The sequence below is a fragment of the Armigeres subalbatus genome, chromosome 2 (genome assembly GCF_024139115.2).
Source record: "Armigeres subalbatus isolate Guangzhou_Male chromosome 2, GZ_Asu_2, whole genome shotgun sequence".
NCBI lineage: Eukaryota > Metazoa > Arthropoda > Insecta > Diptera > Culicidae > Armigeres > Armigeres subalbatus.
The window spans coordinates 318,006,487-318,023,886 of NC_085140.1; the positions used below are offsets into that span (position 1 = coordinate 318,006,487).

General features: G+C 37.9%; 1 protein-coding gene across 2 annotated transcripts; it reads left to right on the forward strand.

Annotated features, from left to right (window-relative positions):
* Nucleotides 1–11,916: 11,916 nt before the first annotated feature.
* On the forward strand, nt 11,917–13,239 carry LOC134216784 (uncharacterized). Of its 2 annotated transcripts, XM_062695588.1 has the most exons (4): nt 11,917–12,219; nt 12,290–12,504; nt 12,571–12,949; nt 13,019–13,239. In XM_062695588.1, exons 2-3 carry the CDS (start codon nt 12,291–12,293, stop codon nt 12,930–12,932), a joined length of 576 nt encoding a protein of 191 aa, XP_062551572.1. In that variant the 5' UTR covers nt 11,917–12,219; nt 12,290; the 3' UTR covers nt 12,933–12,949; nt 13,019–13,239. The 2 variants fall into 2 exon arrangements, with proteins under 2 accessions (XP_062551572.1, XP_062551571.1); XM_062695587.1 differs by having other exon boundaries at nt 12,571–13,239.
* The last annotated feature ends 4,161 nt before the right edge of the window (nt 13,240–17,400 follow it).

The following is a 17,400-nucleotide window of genomic DNA, read 5'->3' on the forward strand; positions in this document are numbered from 1 at the left end:
TCACAAAATTATGACATAATGATCGCATAACATCATGAAATCAGAGTTAAATTTAAAAAATCTTCAGGTTGCTCAGCAATTTCTGCACTAAACCACTTGTTTGATTAAAATGCTACACCTTGACTATAAGCCTTTACAACATATTATTCTAATGTAGGTTACTAGAGTGAGGCGCCGTTGTATGTAAAAACGTAAACTTCATCCAATCAAGTGATTCTTTGAATTATACTTAACGCAATGTGCCACTTGGTTTACGATGAACTGTTGTTTGAGACTCAGTATGGTTTCGAAAAACCATTGATTTGAAAAAAATACCTTGACGCCCCATTCTAGTATCTAGTAATATGTATTTGTAAGCAGAGTATTTAATTTTTTATTGACAAGTTTTCAGTTTTCAAAAGTGCAAGAAAAAATAGATCTCCTTTGTACAATTTTGTGTGATAATAATAAAAGATTATTTTGTAAAAAAAACAAATCCGATGTAAATATTCGAGAAAAAATCGAGCGATAGTTCATACCCAGAAGAAGGGAATTAAAACCGCTAAAAGTAACTTTTTAGCTGCGATACGTTTTGACTTTCTATTTTGTATGATCTTTTGTGCTACATATGTGCAAGAAGAAACGAAGTTGTGTCTTATTTTTTGTGCTTATTTTCTAGCAGAAAAAAATGATTTCAGAATTAAATTCACAGCATAGAAACCAAAATTTGCTCTAACGAGCAGGTTCAACAGTAGGAGTTATTCTACTAGAAATCGTAAAACTGGTTTGTAGGGTTATGAGCTCTTATTCAGCAAGAAAATCAAAATACTGGTAATCCCTACCCTATTGCACACTCAATTTCTAATCTGTAGGTTAAAATAACTAGAAGTAGATTTAAAGAACCGTACTTTTGGTGTAGGATGAAATACATTAATCAAGTACGAACTATGATGGACTTTAATTAGCTGATATCGACTAACTAAAGCAAATAAATAGAAACGCAAACGGTTACTTGATTTGATTATGATGAGAAAACATATTTATAGTCAGGATGTGTTACTGATAGAAGAAATTACCTTAAAATAAAAAGCAAAGTTGAGCCAACAATCTGAAATAAGCGAACGTACGTATGAGAAATTGCACTGCTTAGAGTTTTAAACAAATATCTAAAGCTACAGATTACTAATTCCTAGGCACTTAGTATTTTCCTGGTTTGCTGGAAATGCAAAAAGACACATTGAGTAACAAAAAGATACATGGAAGGTCTTAGAATTTTTTGTTGTAAACTACAATTATGATGATTATACAGTATATTATACATTTACATACATATTAGGTTTAGTAAATACAAATACTAGCAAAATAAATATAGGCATTGGTTATTGATCCGAAAACACAATCATCATTCGAGTGGACGATCGCATCTCGTTGTGCACAGACGCGTTTGCTCATTCGGAGGTTCGTTATCGCTGTTGTTTTCGTTTGCTTTGCCGTTCTACCGGGCGCGATGTCGAGCGAAATAGCGCTGAAAAGCACATTGGGTTTTTGTTCCTGAGCAAATAAAAGGAGATCAGCTTAGAGGAGAACGGGGCAAGATCGCCACCCGTGGCAAGATGAGCACACCATAAATTTACTGCTATTATGTCTTTTTCCCTCTAAATAACCCCGCACATTGAATCTGAAATACAGATGATTTGGATATATACAACAGTAAAGTACATGTGACGATTGGGCAAATCAAGCATTCGAAAGATATTCAATTTGCAAAAACGAGCTAACCGCGGTGGAGGTTGATATTCGGATTCTGATGGCTTTTCTGCAAACGTGGGTTCGAGTCCCTCCAAGATACGTAGATCCTTTTTCGTAAATTTTATATCAATGTGTCCATTTGAATAAAGTCTTGAAAAACATAATTATTTTTTAATGAAAATATTTGCCAGTTATTTACTCTAATACATTTTAGTTGGAAAAAATGATTTTAGATGGGTGCTGTACTTGCTTCGTAGTATATTTGATCACGCCAAAAACAGAGTTTTTGTCATAGGTTTTTATCGGGATTATCGTTCTTTTTGAAATTCGTGTTCGAGTCTAGATCTTATCTAAGAACACAACAAAACAGAACTGTCGTATTGCGACATTTACTCCTATTCATTTAGACTCACCTTAAATAAATGATCCCTCAAGGCTACTGCACATAAAGAGTAGGGGAGGCCCATCCAAGATAGCCACCCGGGGCAAGAAGAGCACACCATAATATTACCGCTATTATGTTTTTTTTCTTTCTAAATAACCTCGCCCGCTGTTAAACTATAGTCCAACAAAAAAGTTGACACTGAAAAAATATTATAAAAATATAATAATTCTGAAAAACAAATGAATTAGCAAAAGTTGGCGAAAACTTGAACTTTCTCATAAGAAATCAGCATTAGAAAAAAATATGAGCCAGCCTCGGGCTGAAAGTCTCCTTAATAAAAACACAAAAAAAAGCATTAAAAAATATTTTTTTTCAAACATGAACATTTTTTATGAAAATCTTGACCAACTACTACTACTACCAACTATGTCTTCAAAGAATATTTTAGAGCCATTTAAAATTTTCACAGTAAAATGTTTGCCCATGCTTAAAAAAATTAAATAAATTATCTCATATGGGGCTTTTGAAACAATCAAATAATACACAAAATATTAAAATTCTTTTGTAATTCTTTTGTACAAGTTTTTTTTTGTCTTTATTAAGGAGACTTTCAGCCCGAGGCTCTTTTGTACAAGTTACAATTATGATTTACTATGCGCTGAATCTGTTGAGGAACGTACATTATCAAATTTACTGAAATTTAAAACTGATTTGTGTTACTCAATGTGATATGATTTTGTTGGTATCAATGAGAAATAATAACATATCGATCCCAAAAACTGTTTTATTGTTCAAATGTGTCCAATGCGCATTACAAACTATTATTTTTTGTGAATATTGGTGCTCTAATACATTTAAGTTAGAAACAATATTTTTAGAAGGGTGTCCTTCTTGCCCCGTAGGGATGCTCATCTTGCCCCTTAGTGTATTTGAACCAGTCAAAAACAGAGTCTTTGTTAAGTCACATTTATCGGGATTACCGTTCTTTTTGAATTTCGCGATCTAGTCTAGATGTTAAAAGGGATGCAACAAAAAAGAACTGTTGTATTGTAATATAGAAAAGTATGCTTGTTGAGAAGGTATGTATCATTCTTAGGGTGCTCTTCTTGCCCCGTCCAACCCTATCTAACTAACTTAGCCTCGCCATTTTTTTTAAATTTTCCTGAGCAATGGTAAACAGTACCTGCCGTAATCTGAAAAAGTTACGTATGTGCCATTTTACAACATATTTTTTTCATTATTTTGTTGAATACTGAATGAATAGAAGTTTTGTTCGAGATGCCACCACCGCTGCAGCTTCGACATAATCTGATTGGCTGCCATGTTGCACGGTTGCTACTCCGTTATTGCCAGGTCAGCTGTAATTACACAGAGAACCAACAGATGATGTTTGAGACTAACATCATCCTTAATGTGTAAGAACTGATGACCAAAAATTAAGCAATACCAGCGCCGGCCGTGTTCGAATGCAGGTCAATTAGGGAATAAGTAGGAAAATGTTGACGTGATACTCGCTTTGAGGGATAGCCGATGAGTCATCTGAATCGCATATTTGTCCCATATGAATAGGAAACCCAGCAAAGATGGGACAGATATGCGATTCACGGCAGAATACTTCCGCCTTACCAACAAGAATTTTTTTATTAATACTTTGCTCGATATGTAGATGGTTTGATAGTTCAATAAGTAGATTTAGCTTCACTCTTAGCACAACTCTATACATTATAGACTCTGATATGGAGTAGGGAGTGTAGCAGGGTTCGTTTTGGTCAATGGTATGCTGCCGTGAATCGCATATTTGTCCCATATGAATAAGAAATTCAGCAAATATGGGACAGATATGTGATTCACGGCAGTATGCCGGGTGTAGCGTGTAGTTTGAACGAGATTAAACAAAACTCAATCAAATGCGCACTAACTGAACGCGTAAAGCAGAATAAAATATTTCGATGATCGTGCAATGGCCCTGCGTGGCAAGAAAAACACAATTGGAAACGCATTAAATTTCTACTTGCCAATCAATTTACAAACCTGCAAACAAAGCATTCCGGTGATCGCACGAACGTTCTGCGTGTTTAAAGGAAACATGATCACACGCGTATACTATTTTTTTTTTCAACGAAGCAGAACCAATTATTTCGATAATCGCCCGATCGTTCTGCGTGTTTAGAGTAAACACGATCGGGAGCGCACCCAAAACACTATCAAGTACGGCAGTACCTAATTAGTTTTAACTCTGACCACGCAAAGTAAAAGATATTTTAGTAACAAATCAATCGATTAATCGTTGTGATAATCGATAAATTTTGAATCGATTACTATTAACGATTGCACCATGACGTCATCAGACACCATCATATGAGGGCAATGTTTACATTTTTTTTACCCGTGTTTAAATGGGAGTGACTTCTCATAAGGGGAAATTTTTACAATTTTTTTTATATGGAAATTTTGAGTCGTGCAATGGTCAATGTACATACTCAACGATGAATCGATTCAATAATCATCAAGAATCGAGAGTAATCGATTAGTTACTAATCGATTAATCGAGATTTTACAACATCTCTAGTTACAAAATAAAGATTGTCGCTTCTGTTCCCTTTGTATTGTCGGCGTAGCAATTGTTAGAATTCGGAAGTCGGGACTTCTGAACCGAACTTTCTTCCGAAGTTTTATTTGTCAAACTAATTGATGCGTTGTTTAGCGCATCTTTAGGCAAATCCAGCGCACTACTTCCGAAGTTGGGAAAGTTGCCTGTATCTGGAGAAAATCCAACTTCGGTATAAAAAGCGGTATAAATTTATTCGGATACACAATACTGCTGTCCGAAACGTGTGGTGTCGAACTGTCAAACCATATCTATTTTTCCTTCATTGGTATTTATGCTACGTTTTGACAGGGCAAGTGAATTGAACAACTCAGTTGAATTCAATTGACTTGCCAAAAGTTGAACATGTTCAACTTTCTTTTCATTCAAGTGAAATGAATTAAGGTGTTTACACGTTCCATTCGCGTCCGATTCAAGCGACTTGCTCAATTCACTTGCCTTGTCTAAACGTAGCATTAGGCTGTGAACCAGGGATGCCAGATACATTTTTGAAAAGTCTGTATCAATCTCAGCAAAATGTCTGTATTTGTCTGTATGGAAATTAGAACATACAGGAATTAGAAAATTATTCAAAAACCATGCACTTTTGAAAACGTAGAATATCGAAGTTTCAATAATCAAATAGTCATTGTAATACTTAGTCGAGTCAAGTAAGACAAGTAAGCTTTGCGCTTCCGAATAAAATACCTTTGGCTTCCTAACGGAATTTTTAAAGGCTTCGGAATCCCAGAATGAGAAAAAAATTCGATTCCACTCAGGTATTCCAATAGTATTCCTTTTGAAAGTCTAGAAGGAATCCGTTCGAAAGTAAAGTCCAAACTAATTTCGTTCAGCAGCCCAATAAGGTTCCGTTAGGAAACCCAAAAGAACTCTGTTTTGGAAGCCTATAAGAATTTCGTTCAGAAATATAGAAGAATTCCTTCCAGAATCCCAAATAATTTTGTTCGGAAACAGAGAAAGAACTTATTTGAATTTACGAACCGAGATTTTTTTTTAGTTTTCTGAACGGAGCTTTTTTTCGTAGCTTTATTAGAATGATTTTAAGTTCAGTACAAAGTTCATAACTTGAAGAAGAATTGAACGGAGCTCTTCTTGGCTTTCGGAAAGAACTCTTCTGGGTTTTTGAAGCGATTGCTTTTGCAGTTCCAATCCTTTCAGGGCTTCGGTAGGAAATCGTTTAAGTATTTAAATGGGAATCCCTTGTTCAGAAGCAGGAAAAGATTCCGTTCAGAAGCCCAGAACGCTCCAATCGAAAGTCTAGAAGTATTTCTTTGGAAAGTCCAGAAGGATTCCGTTCGGAAGACCAGAAGTATTCCATTCGAGATTCAAGAAAGATTATGTTCAGAATCCCATAAGAATTCCGTTGGAAGATTCCTTTCGTAAGCCCAAAAGAATTTCGTTCGAAAACTCGAAGGGATTCCGTTAGTAAACCCAGGAGGATTACGTTCAAAAGTTCACATAATTCTGCACGGAAATCCGAACGAACGGATGTCTTTTGGGCACCGTAATGGAATTTTTTTGGGCTTTCGAAAGAGATCATTTTGTGTTTCAGAATGGATGAATTTTGGACTTCTCAATGGAATCTTTTTAGGTTTCACAAAGGAATTAAAGAATCTATCCGATTGAAATTCTAAAAAGATACTGTTTGAAACCCAAAAGGAATCTCGTTCAGAAGCCTAAAAGGCTACGCTCGGATTTCCAAAATGTTACCGTTTCTAAACTTTATAGAAATCCTTACGAAATCCCATAACAATTTTGCTTGGAAACCCAAAATGGTTTAATTGGATAGCCCAACAGGATTATGTTTCACGCCCAAAGTTTTCGAAAACTGAATGTCTGTAAAAGTCTGTAACTTTAATCAAAAGTCTGTATAATGTCTGTAATCTGTATGATGTCTGTATGCAAGACCAAATGTGTGTATAAATACAGACAAGTCTGTATGTTTGGCATCCCTGCTGTGAACCATTCCACCGATTCGTTTAACTTTTAGTTAAATTTGACACTTCGATGGTTATTTTCCCATCGTGGTTAAAATTTTATTCCGAAGTTGACCCATTTGAGTTCTGACAGATTGATAGTTATTCGTTGAGATAGAGAAGACAGCTCGCTTTATTTACGTTCATCCTAATGTCACCGCGATCCAGTCACTGCGAACCGAAAAAGTAAACACTGCGATGCAACTTCAAATGGTCGTAACCCAAATTATTTATTTAACAATTTATGTTCGCAACTTTTCTTATATCTGCTACAGTGAATTGAACCCGTAATTATCCATGTGAATGATACCTTGTTATAAGAAATCGCTTTGTTCCACGTTAGGGAAGTTCATAACCATTAAAATCAGCTAGTTCGAGCAAGTTTTTTATTGGAGTGAAAGATGTTGCTTCCGACATTATGAAATGTTACTTCGATTTGTTGAGTTTCCACGGTTTCCAGGCAAATAAAGAAGAAGAAGACATAGTAAATAAACGATCTGTCAGTGAGCTGGCTTCTCTCTCTCAGGTTATTCGGAACGAAATGTATTTGGCGCCAATTTTATCGCGAACAAAGTTTAACTATCGGACTGTCAAATCTAACCATGCTCCGGAGCAGGGTTATTTTTAACCACGGCGAAATAAATAAACGAATCGGTGGAATGGTTCACAGCCTTAGCACCAGAGCTTTAAATAATCGAATATTTTTGGTGAAGCCCATCGGCCTTCTTTGTCACCCTCACTTCGTACATATTCATATTCGGCTGAACATTGACAATTCCCGATCAAATATCAGTCAGTGAGTATTTATTTAGATTTCGGAAACTAATAAATTACTGTAAAACTAAACACTTAAATGATGATTTCAACAATTACTCACATAGATCTGACCCCGGTGTTAAACTGAGGGACAATTTAGTGCCAAAGTCAACATAATCAAGACGAATTTTGTTTTCTTTAAACGCAGTGACGATTTTCAGTACCAATCAAATGAATGAATATGTGAAGAAGAAAACTGAGTAAGTCATTCTATGTTTTGAATAGTCATGCGACGTTTATCAATATTCGGTCCGAAGTTGCTTCGTGAAGGTGATAATTTTATGCTCTGCTTAGCACCCTATCCTCGCCAGCAAAAGATGTTCCGGACAGCGACAATCTTTATCTTGTAACTAAAATATCTTTTCGCAGAGCAGAACAAACCCGACCGAATAGCGCAAACCGTATTTACTCACCGACAAACAGATGTAATAGCTTGGAATTTTTTCTGAAAAATCCATTGCCCAACTCCTCTATCTCCATCTTGTGAGTAGAGATGTCGTAAAATCTCGATTAATCGATTAGTAACTAATCGATTACTCTCGATTCTTGACGATTAATGAATCGATTCATCGTTGAGTAGTAATTGATTCAAAATTAATCGCTTATCAAAACTATGAATCGATTAATTGAAGTAATCGACATCTATAAGAGTTGTCGTGAAATCCCTAATTATCGAATAGTAACTAATCGAGGGGCCCTCCTTAGCCGTGTGATAAGACGCACTGCTACAAAGCAAGACCATGCTGAGGGTGGCTGGGTTCGATTCCCGGTGCCGGTCTAGACAATTTGGAAATTGTCTCGAGCTCCCTGGCCATAAAAGTATCACAGACAAACAGACATAACACTTGTGAAATCAAGACAAAATTTTCAAAACGACTTATCTGCTTTTGTAAACAAAGATTCAAACGACGATTTGACGAATTTGATAGCTCTCCCACGCAAACCAACACCATCAACAGGTAGCGGAAACCTTCACCTACCTATTGATGGTGTTGGTTTGCGTGGGAGAGCTATCAGATTCGTCAAATCGTCGTTTGAATCTTTGTTTACAAAAGCAGATAAGTCGTTTTGAAAATTTTGTCTTGAAATCCTCATCGTTCACTGATTTACTGGTCAATTTAAAATATCATTAGTTGGCCAATCGATCACTCGTGGCGCCAGCATCGGATTTGCTCGAGTTTGACGTTTGCTCATTACCGCCATCTGGTTCGTGGTTTGCCCAACATAGTGAAAACAACAGATGTCGTTAGGGTGTTCACGATGATGAATTTCATGAGTGAATGTTCAATGTGTTATGTCTGTTTGTCTGTGAAAGTATCATCGTGTTAGCCTCATGATACAGTCGCGATTCGCTGGTTGGGCCACGACCTCGGCCCAACTAACGAATTCGGTTTTTTAGTTGGGCCAACTGACAGCCATTTGAACACGTGTATTTCGACTTGAATATCACAAATGATGTCCAGTGACGCCCAATCCCGTTTTCCGTGTTTACATTGAATTTTGACGTACGGTTGCTTTTTAGTTGGGCCATGGCCCAACCAGCGGAGGCCCAACTAAAAAGTGACCCAAGTATTAAGATCCCAACCAGCGAATCCCGACTGTATACGAATGCAAACATGGTTACTTGGCTTAGAAACCTCGCAGTTGTGACTGTGGAAGTGCTTAATGAACACTAAGTTGCGAGGCGGCTCTGTCCCAGTGTAATGCCAATAAGAAGAAGAAGAAGAAGAAGAACTAATCGAGTATTCTCGTTTCTTGTCGATTATTGAATCGATTAATCGTTGGGAAGTAGTCGATTCAAAATTAATCGAAATAATCGATTAATTTGCGACATCTCTACTTGCGAGCATATTACACGAAACAATGTTTCGTATGACATTGTCACCAGAAGGCGCTGTAGTGAAATGCCAAACTCAAAGGATTACGACGCCACCGCCTCTAGTTGTGAAACGAGCAATCAATCAAATTCATATTGAACGTTGAAGTCATGGTCGATGGTTCGTCTGATGTGCGTTCAGGCTTAATTTCAAGACAAATTTTTCGAAACGACTTATCAGCCTTTGCAAACAAAGATTCAATCGTCGATAAGACAAACCTGATAGCACTCCCACGCAAACACACACTATCAATACACAAAATCCACACATTTTTATTGGCAAAAATCTAAAGAAATTTAAAAATAAATTTTATGTGTGCGTTAATAACGTTATTTTTTTAGCCGTTATGTGGAAAATGCTATAGTCAAAATTTATGTGTGCCACACATAATGGATATGATTGGATTTTTGTCAGTGTTCTGAGTAGAACCATCCCAAGTAACCAGAAGTTCCTTTAAGAGTACGTTTCTCGCTTAATCAGCTTTTTTTTAATCTTTATTAAGGTGTTTACTTAATCAGCTTCAGCTATGTATAATATGTATATTGTATATTGACCGTGGTTCAAGCTATACTGCACTCGTATTTTTTTTTCCCTAACTCTGCTATCTGTGTACAAAAAAAATGTAGGCTGGTACATGTAGGCATGTAGGTTCATGCATCTCGAGGAATTCTGGGGACTTCCTGCCCCAAGAATTCTGAAAACATATTCATGATGGGGAATTATTCCACCAAAAAATTGAAAAAACTGCAGCACACCTCTCTCTCAACAGAGGTATTCCTTTTTCTAAAATTCTCTGGAAATTTCCCTAAGATATTTTGGAGATATTTCTCTTCAGTAATTCTTGGAACTCGTTATACAAGAGCTGTGGAATATTCTTCCATAAGTATTTTTGGAGAATTTCTCTTTCAGAAGCTCTGATATATTCCAATTTCAACGCAGTGTTCCATCTTTTTGATTTTAACCCATCGCCAACTTTTCGTAGTATTCTTTCGAGGCACCAATTAACACAAAAACTGAAGTCCTGTTTTATTGTATTGATGTATTTCTTATGTATTCCGATTGCTGTATTAGAGCAAGATTACCGGTGGTGAGTTTAAGCCGTTTGGCAGCGCAGTATCATTACTTGACACTTTACCGGTCGCTACTAAACGCGCTGCTATAACAGTAGCGCGACTGACAGGTGACCAAATTTGGTAGCGCGATAAGAGCGCTGCTATTTGATGAACTGTCAAACGTCACCGGTACGGAATACAGCAACCAAATTGAGAGCCGAAAATAGTGACCGATACGGAAACGAGTGACGAAACTAAAATGAAAGCGCTGCGCGGGTGATTAAAATGCTCGCGACCGATAATGATGCTCTAAGCGGAAAATGTTCTCCTAAAGAAACTTTTGGTTACTTGGGTAAGTACTAGAACGCTAGTGGCGCTGTAGTCATTTAAATTATTTTCCCAATTTATGCTTTAATAAGCATTAACTGGCCATAATTTATGCATCATGTCAGGGATGGGAAAAATCAAATTTTCAAAAAAATCGAGGGTGATCGAACTCACCCGTGATCTTGCATCTAAATTATCAAGTGATAAAAACTCGCCAGCGATTAGGAATCGTTGGAAAATCGTATCTTGATTTGAAGCATTTACCGTTACATTTTGAACTCTTTTTCCTTACTACCATGAAACCATAACGACAAATAAAAGACCGTTATACTGTAGACAATTAGCTGATATTAGTAAAGATTAATGTTTGAATGAAAATTCTGTGTTTATAATCGTTTGAGTACAAAATTTGAGAAGCTGTCGCCGGCGACAACTCGCCTACTGTTTTCACGTGAAAAGTTTTCACATGAAAATTTCAATCATTATCGTCTGATAATGGTTCAGCACAACACTGCATCATGTTGTAGTGCATGTTTGGTTTCATCACCAACATCGTTTTGACACTTGTAGTACCGGTACTTTGGCTGCCAGGTTGAAGTAAGCTAGATGCAAGATTACCAGGCGCGAGTATTAGCTGTTTGGCAGCGCAGTATCATTACTTGACACTTTACGGGTCGCTACTAAACGCGCTGCTATAACAGTAGCACGACTGACAGGTGACCAAATATGGTAGCGCGACAAGAGCGCTGCTATTTGACGAACTGTCAACTGTCAAACGTCACCGGTATGAAATACAGCAACCAAATTAAGAACCGAAAATAATGACCGATACGGAAACGAGTGAAGAAACTAAAATGAAAGCGCTGCGCGGGTGATCAAAATTAGAAATACTACAATAATATAGGGTGGCTAATCAAAATGTTCGCGACCGATAATCATGCTCTTAGTCACGCGAACAGTAACGACATTAGCAATCTCATACTTTTGAATCAACTGGTTTCTGCCTTGGTTTTTGTGGCAATATTATTTATAATGTGTCTCAGTTGTCATTTGTCAATTGGCTATTCGCTCTTATTCCTAAAAAAGCTTGAAATTCAGTTGTTTTTAAACGTCTTGAAAAAAGGCCTATCTTAAATGTCATTAAATGATCGTTCCTAACGTCTGGCCAAATTGTTTACTTTTTGGTTTCCCGAGATTTCTGAATATCTCAGCATAAAAAAAATCTCAGGATTTCCAAAAATACTCAACTTACTGGTTGCATTTAGTAAAATTAGTTAAATAGCATTGGTAATATTTCTTTTTCTGTGATACTGGTGGGCCAGGCTGACCTCTACGCGTTGAAACAGCCGACACATAAGCAGCCTCTGGTCCTGCCCCTTAGTGAAATTTTCAATCTTGTTTTTGTGCTTACGCGACCCATCTTCCGTTTGGATTTTGTGCAAGTTTACAGGTAAGTGTCTAAGTAATGTATGGAAATTAGTGCTGAATAACCAGCAGATTGGTAAAATTGTTTTCGGCAGGATGGATCAAACACAGCGGTTCCGGACGGGTGAGCGGATCAATAATATTTCAACCAACACTTTTCAAATTTGGGAAACGACAGTCCGTCTGGCCCGGATTCGCACACTGATGGATCATTTGTGCGCCGCCAACGATGAAAACGATGAACTAATTTACTGTCTGCGAGAACCTAATGAGCCCATCGATGACACTCCGGAGGATGTTAGTAGCACTGGTAAAAGGAAACGGATGTGAATATGAAGCGATCCTATTTTTACTCATAAATTGATTTGATTTGCAGACACCGATCCGGACGAAGAGGACAGTTCTATAAACTCCATTATCAAAGACATCCGTTCGCGTCCGCGCACACGCGGTGCCGTCAAAATGATATTCTATAACCGTTTGGCCATGATCTCGGACAAATTGGCACAGGATATCAAATTCCGTTCGGAGAATGCGGAGTTTTTCGACGATCTCGAATTAGTACTCAGTAGGATGAGTGATGAAGCAGCAGAGATAACGAAGCGAGAGATTATGAAATATTTGGCCGAAGCCAAGGAACGACTAGCCAAGAAAGGGCGAGAACGACAGCAGATGCTTCAGCAACAACAGCAGCAGCAACAACAACAACAAAGTTATGGCCCATCTAGTTCCAGCTAAGCAGGTCATATTTATAGGTAACTGTAACTCTGCTTTTTACAAATTGAAGCAGACAATGGACGGATTTTTTCTCCTGATTTTAAAAGTGATTCTACCCACGTGAATGAATGAATGCTAGTTGAGGAAGGACTGCGCAAAGACAAGAAAGGCATTCATCAACTCGACTTTGTAATACATTTTGGAACACATAATAACGTGACAGGCGATCGTCGATATATTGTCTCAATAATTATTTTCCACAATTGTTTATTTATAATTGTTTGCCAGATTAATTCCAATACACATGATTTATGAAATTAAAATTAAATGAGTATTTTCTAAAAAAGATGACTTGCTGCAGTTCCATCTCGTCCTCTTGACAAAGGATATCCGTGAAGAAGTATGATATTGGTCCATTAGAGTTCCAATAACAATAGTTATCACGAAAATCAAGAAAATTCTTATAGAAATTTGATAATATTACACATTATTTTAACGTCATATCATTCACCTCATCAAGAAGGCTTCGTTTCCATTTTTTACTGATGAAGGTGTTATCGATTCAATTTTCGGTAAAGCCAAGCTGTTTCTATAAATTGCTATAGCAAGTGGATTCACAATTACTACGAAGATGTAACGATCCGAAATGCAAGAAGTTCGGGTATATAATGCAGAATTGCACAACAAAGTTACCGAAAATACTGTTCCATGTTTGATGTTGATAAAAAAAGTAAACTACAGCATCAATTTGTGTTTCATAATCGATTTGAACTGAACATTTTGGCAATACTTTTGAAATGCAATAAGCGTAGGCAACAATTTTCCGAAATATAATATCAATCACTATAGTATACTTATGTACATGAACGTTTTTCAGTCTCCATTGTCATCATACTACAAAATGTTTTCAGTGGGACAAATTGACTCGAGTTTTATTTTTTTGTTTAGTCAAAGGTAACATGGGACAATTGTAGAACGGCAGCGTATGCTTGCGCGACACAGACATCATGCACGCGTACAAAAAAGGATGAGATTGAGCAACGACTGCTACTCGCACATTAACATTGGTGAGTCGCATTGAGACATCTCTATGGCAAACCTTTGCAAACAACAGCGGATGTGCGTAAAACAGTTTGGGCGAAAGATTTTCATTCAATAATATCGTCGCCTTAGTAACGCCAGCTATACATTTCTAGCACTACGTGAGCTTTTGAAGCTCATGGCACACTGTCTCATCCATGTATACACGAGAAATTAGAGACTCTGAGTATGACTTTCGCCAATTTTCAGGTGGAAACTAGAGGCCTGAATAAGAGAAACGCGGATAGAAAATATGACTCTGCCAACACTGCATTCATTCTTCTTCATCAAAGAACAACACATGAAAAGGAAGAAATGGTTTATGTAGATAAAGTCTCACAATCCGCTATTTAATGTGTCCACATAATTAAACAATAGAATCCAATAAACAATGCAATTTCATTTCATAATCTATAAATAACTTGCATATATTATTGCAAACTTATGTAAAATTTGTTTATTTAAAATGGCATAAAATCGAATTTAGCTGTTTTCAGTATTTGAGCCAACATTTTGTGTGCTTGACAGGTCTCCTGCTCGATTGGCTGCTGTTTTTTGACGGTCTGATTGGCGGTACATACTTATCCGCGTTTCTCTTATTCAGGCCTCTAGTGGAAACTACATTCAAGGTCCCGACCAACCCCTTTATGCGAAATCCGGGTTACTATAGTTGAATTATACTGCCGTAGTCTGAAAAAGAGACGTTTTAACCATTTTCCGAAATTATGTTAACGAGTACTGCCGTTCTACGCATAATTGTCCCATGTACATAGGAAATCCCAGCAAACATGGGGCAAATATGCGTATGACGGCAGAGTAGTACTCGTCGAGCTCTTCAACAGGAAAATGGAAATCATGCATGTTGTAATTTGGCGCTTACGTCACTTTCTCAGATTACGGCAGTATATTGATCACAAAATGTTGTATGGGATAACAGCGTCTTTAGCAGCGTTCTAATACTTATGCTTTTACTGAGCGGACTTTTTCGCCGATATCAGAAAAGCGCAGCAATCGGGGTATCCGCCTCCTTTACGATGTCACACGAGACGCACAAGCGTATTAAAAATCAATGCGACAATGCCTGTGAAAAGTACGACCGATCCGTAACAGACCGATTTAACTAACCATGAAACGCTGGGTCGAGCACTTCGAACAGCTTTTTCAAGTGCCAGCTTCGACACACCTATGTCTGGCGTATTGTAGAGCTCGCCCGTCGGTCTTGGGCGATGTTTCTCCAGTTTCCCCGACGGTTCAGGGTCCCCTCCCCAGGTCCGATTCCACCGCGCGCAGCCAGCGTATTCGTGGCCTTCCACGAAGTCACCGGCCCCTATCTAGTTCTCTGTTGAATATTGTTGAATATTCTTTCTTGCGACATTCGCACCAAGTGACCAGCCCAGTGAGCCTTCTGGCTCGTGAACTGCAGAAGGTTGGAGTGAACGTGGCCGCTATTCGAGAAGTCCGATGACCTAGATCCGGAGAACGTGAATTCCGAGCCGTGGCCCCACGACCAACACTGCATTCAAGTATAATATCTATCACAGCGGCGGTGGAAAAGCAGAGCATGGAGTTGGTTTCGTGGTGATGGGCAAGCAGATGAAGCGAGTGATGCGGTGGAAACCCATTAGCGAACGAATCTGTGTGTTGAGGATACGGGGCAAATTCTTCAATTACAGCCTAATAAACGTTTACGCACCGACAAATGATAAATTCGACAACGTAAATTTCGCTGGTGACAGAGGGATGGCCATCAGTAGCACCTACTTTACACGAAAGAATATCCGAAAGCACACCTGGAGACACCCAAATGGTGAAACTTGCAACCATGTAGACCATGTTCTGGTAGATGGGCGCCATTTCTCGGATGTTAGCGATGTGGGGACATTCAGAGGTCCGAACATTCACTCTGATCACTACCTCGTTGTCAGTAAAATTCGATCACGGTTGTCAACTGTATCGAACGAAAGATGCGTTACAATATCCAGCGATTGTCAGTGGAAGGAGTATCGGCTGAGTGCCATCAACGTTAGCGACAACATCAACGATCTATGGAAGTCGATCCATGAAGCGGTGAGCACAACAGCACGAGAAGAGGTATAGGCACTGCACAGAGGCGACCCAGGACGGGTTGGTTCGATGTGTAGTGTCAGAAAGTGGCAAATGAGAAGAACGTTACCAGAAGCCGGATATTGGTGTCGTGTACCCGATTTAATAGAGATCGGTACAAGGAAGCAAAAGCAGCCGAAAAACGAACCCACCCACGGTGTAAAAAATGGATTATTATCGAAGTTTCATGTACCTCTGATTTTTTTCACAGAAAGTTAGGCAAGGTCATTTGAAATAAGGTACGGGGTGTTTTGAAATATTTCATCGGCGATTTTTTTTGAAAAAAGTGGCTTTTATTGTTTTTTTCTCCAATATTTGGTATAGAAAGTCAATTGATGACTCAGCAATGGATGAATCATAGTAATTAACCCTCAAAAATAGAAATATACACATTTGTAGTTTTTCTGTATAGAGAACAAATATTTAAATGTATCTAAAATGGTAAAAAGTCTTTTTTTCACGTAATTCAAGCGTTTCTTAAAGAGTTCTTTTGATATTTTTTTTTGCGAGGGTTACAGATTTTCAGCAATTATTATCTATTTCCGGCATCTATCATGTTCTCTGTTAAATACAATATCGGCAATTTTATCTTTCAACATTTGTGCTAGATGACTTGCCCACTGAAGTGCGCCGTATTTTATAAGATTTATAATTTTTTTTGAACATACTGTATGTGCCACACGCTTTTTTCTGACCTCTCACTGAGTATTGTATGTAACACCTTCCAGTCGTAAAATTCGAAAGCCAAACTTAGTCCTGGAACTGCAACCTTAGTCGTAGTAGAAATGCTTCACAGGAAACGTCATAATCGGCTGCTCCAAGCATTTGGAACATTTTTTCAACACCTTCAAACACAACCCTTCGAGCACTACCACGGCACAATCAACAAAAAACTTATCTCTGTCTCTACACGCAACCATGTAAACCGTCTTAGGGGCTGTCCACAAACCACGTAGACCGAAATTTCATATTTTCAACCCCCTCCCTCCCCCCTAGTAGACTTTCGTAGACTTTTCCGAAACCCCTCCCCCACCCCCTTGAAGTCTACGTAGACTTTTTCAAATTTTACAAAATATATGTGATTGGAAAAAAATATGGAAATCAACCACTTTTTCAGCAACTCAGCTATACAAATCCATTTCCAAATCCATTGTGAACATTACAGTAAAATTCAAATTTTTAAAACATAACAAAATCAAACTGAACAAAATCCAACACAATATCAATTAAAAATTCAAAACGAAATCAAATTCAATCCTTCTCCTGAAACTTAATCTCAAAGCCAATTAATTTAATTTCTGTTGAA

Coding starts and splice junctions, on each gene's coding strand:
- LOC134216784 (XM_062695587.1), top strand. CDS start 12,291: ATGGATCAAACACAGCGGTTCCGGACGGGTGAGCGGATCAATAATATT. Junction 12,505..12,570: donor GGAGGATGTTAGTAGCACTG/GTAAAAGGAAAC, acceptor TTTGATTTGCAG/ACACCGATCCGGACGAAGAG.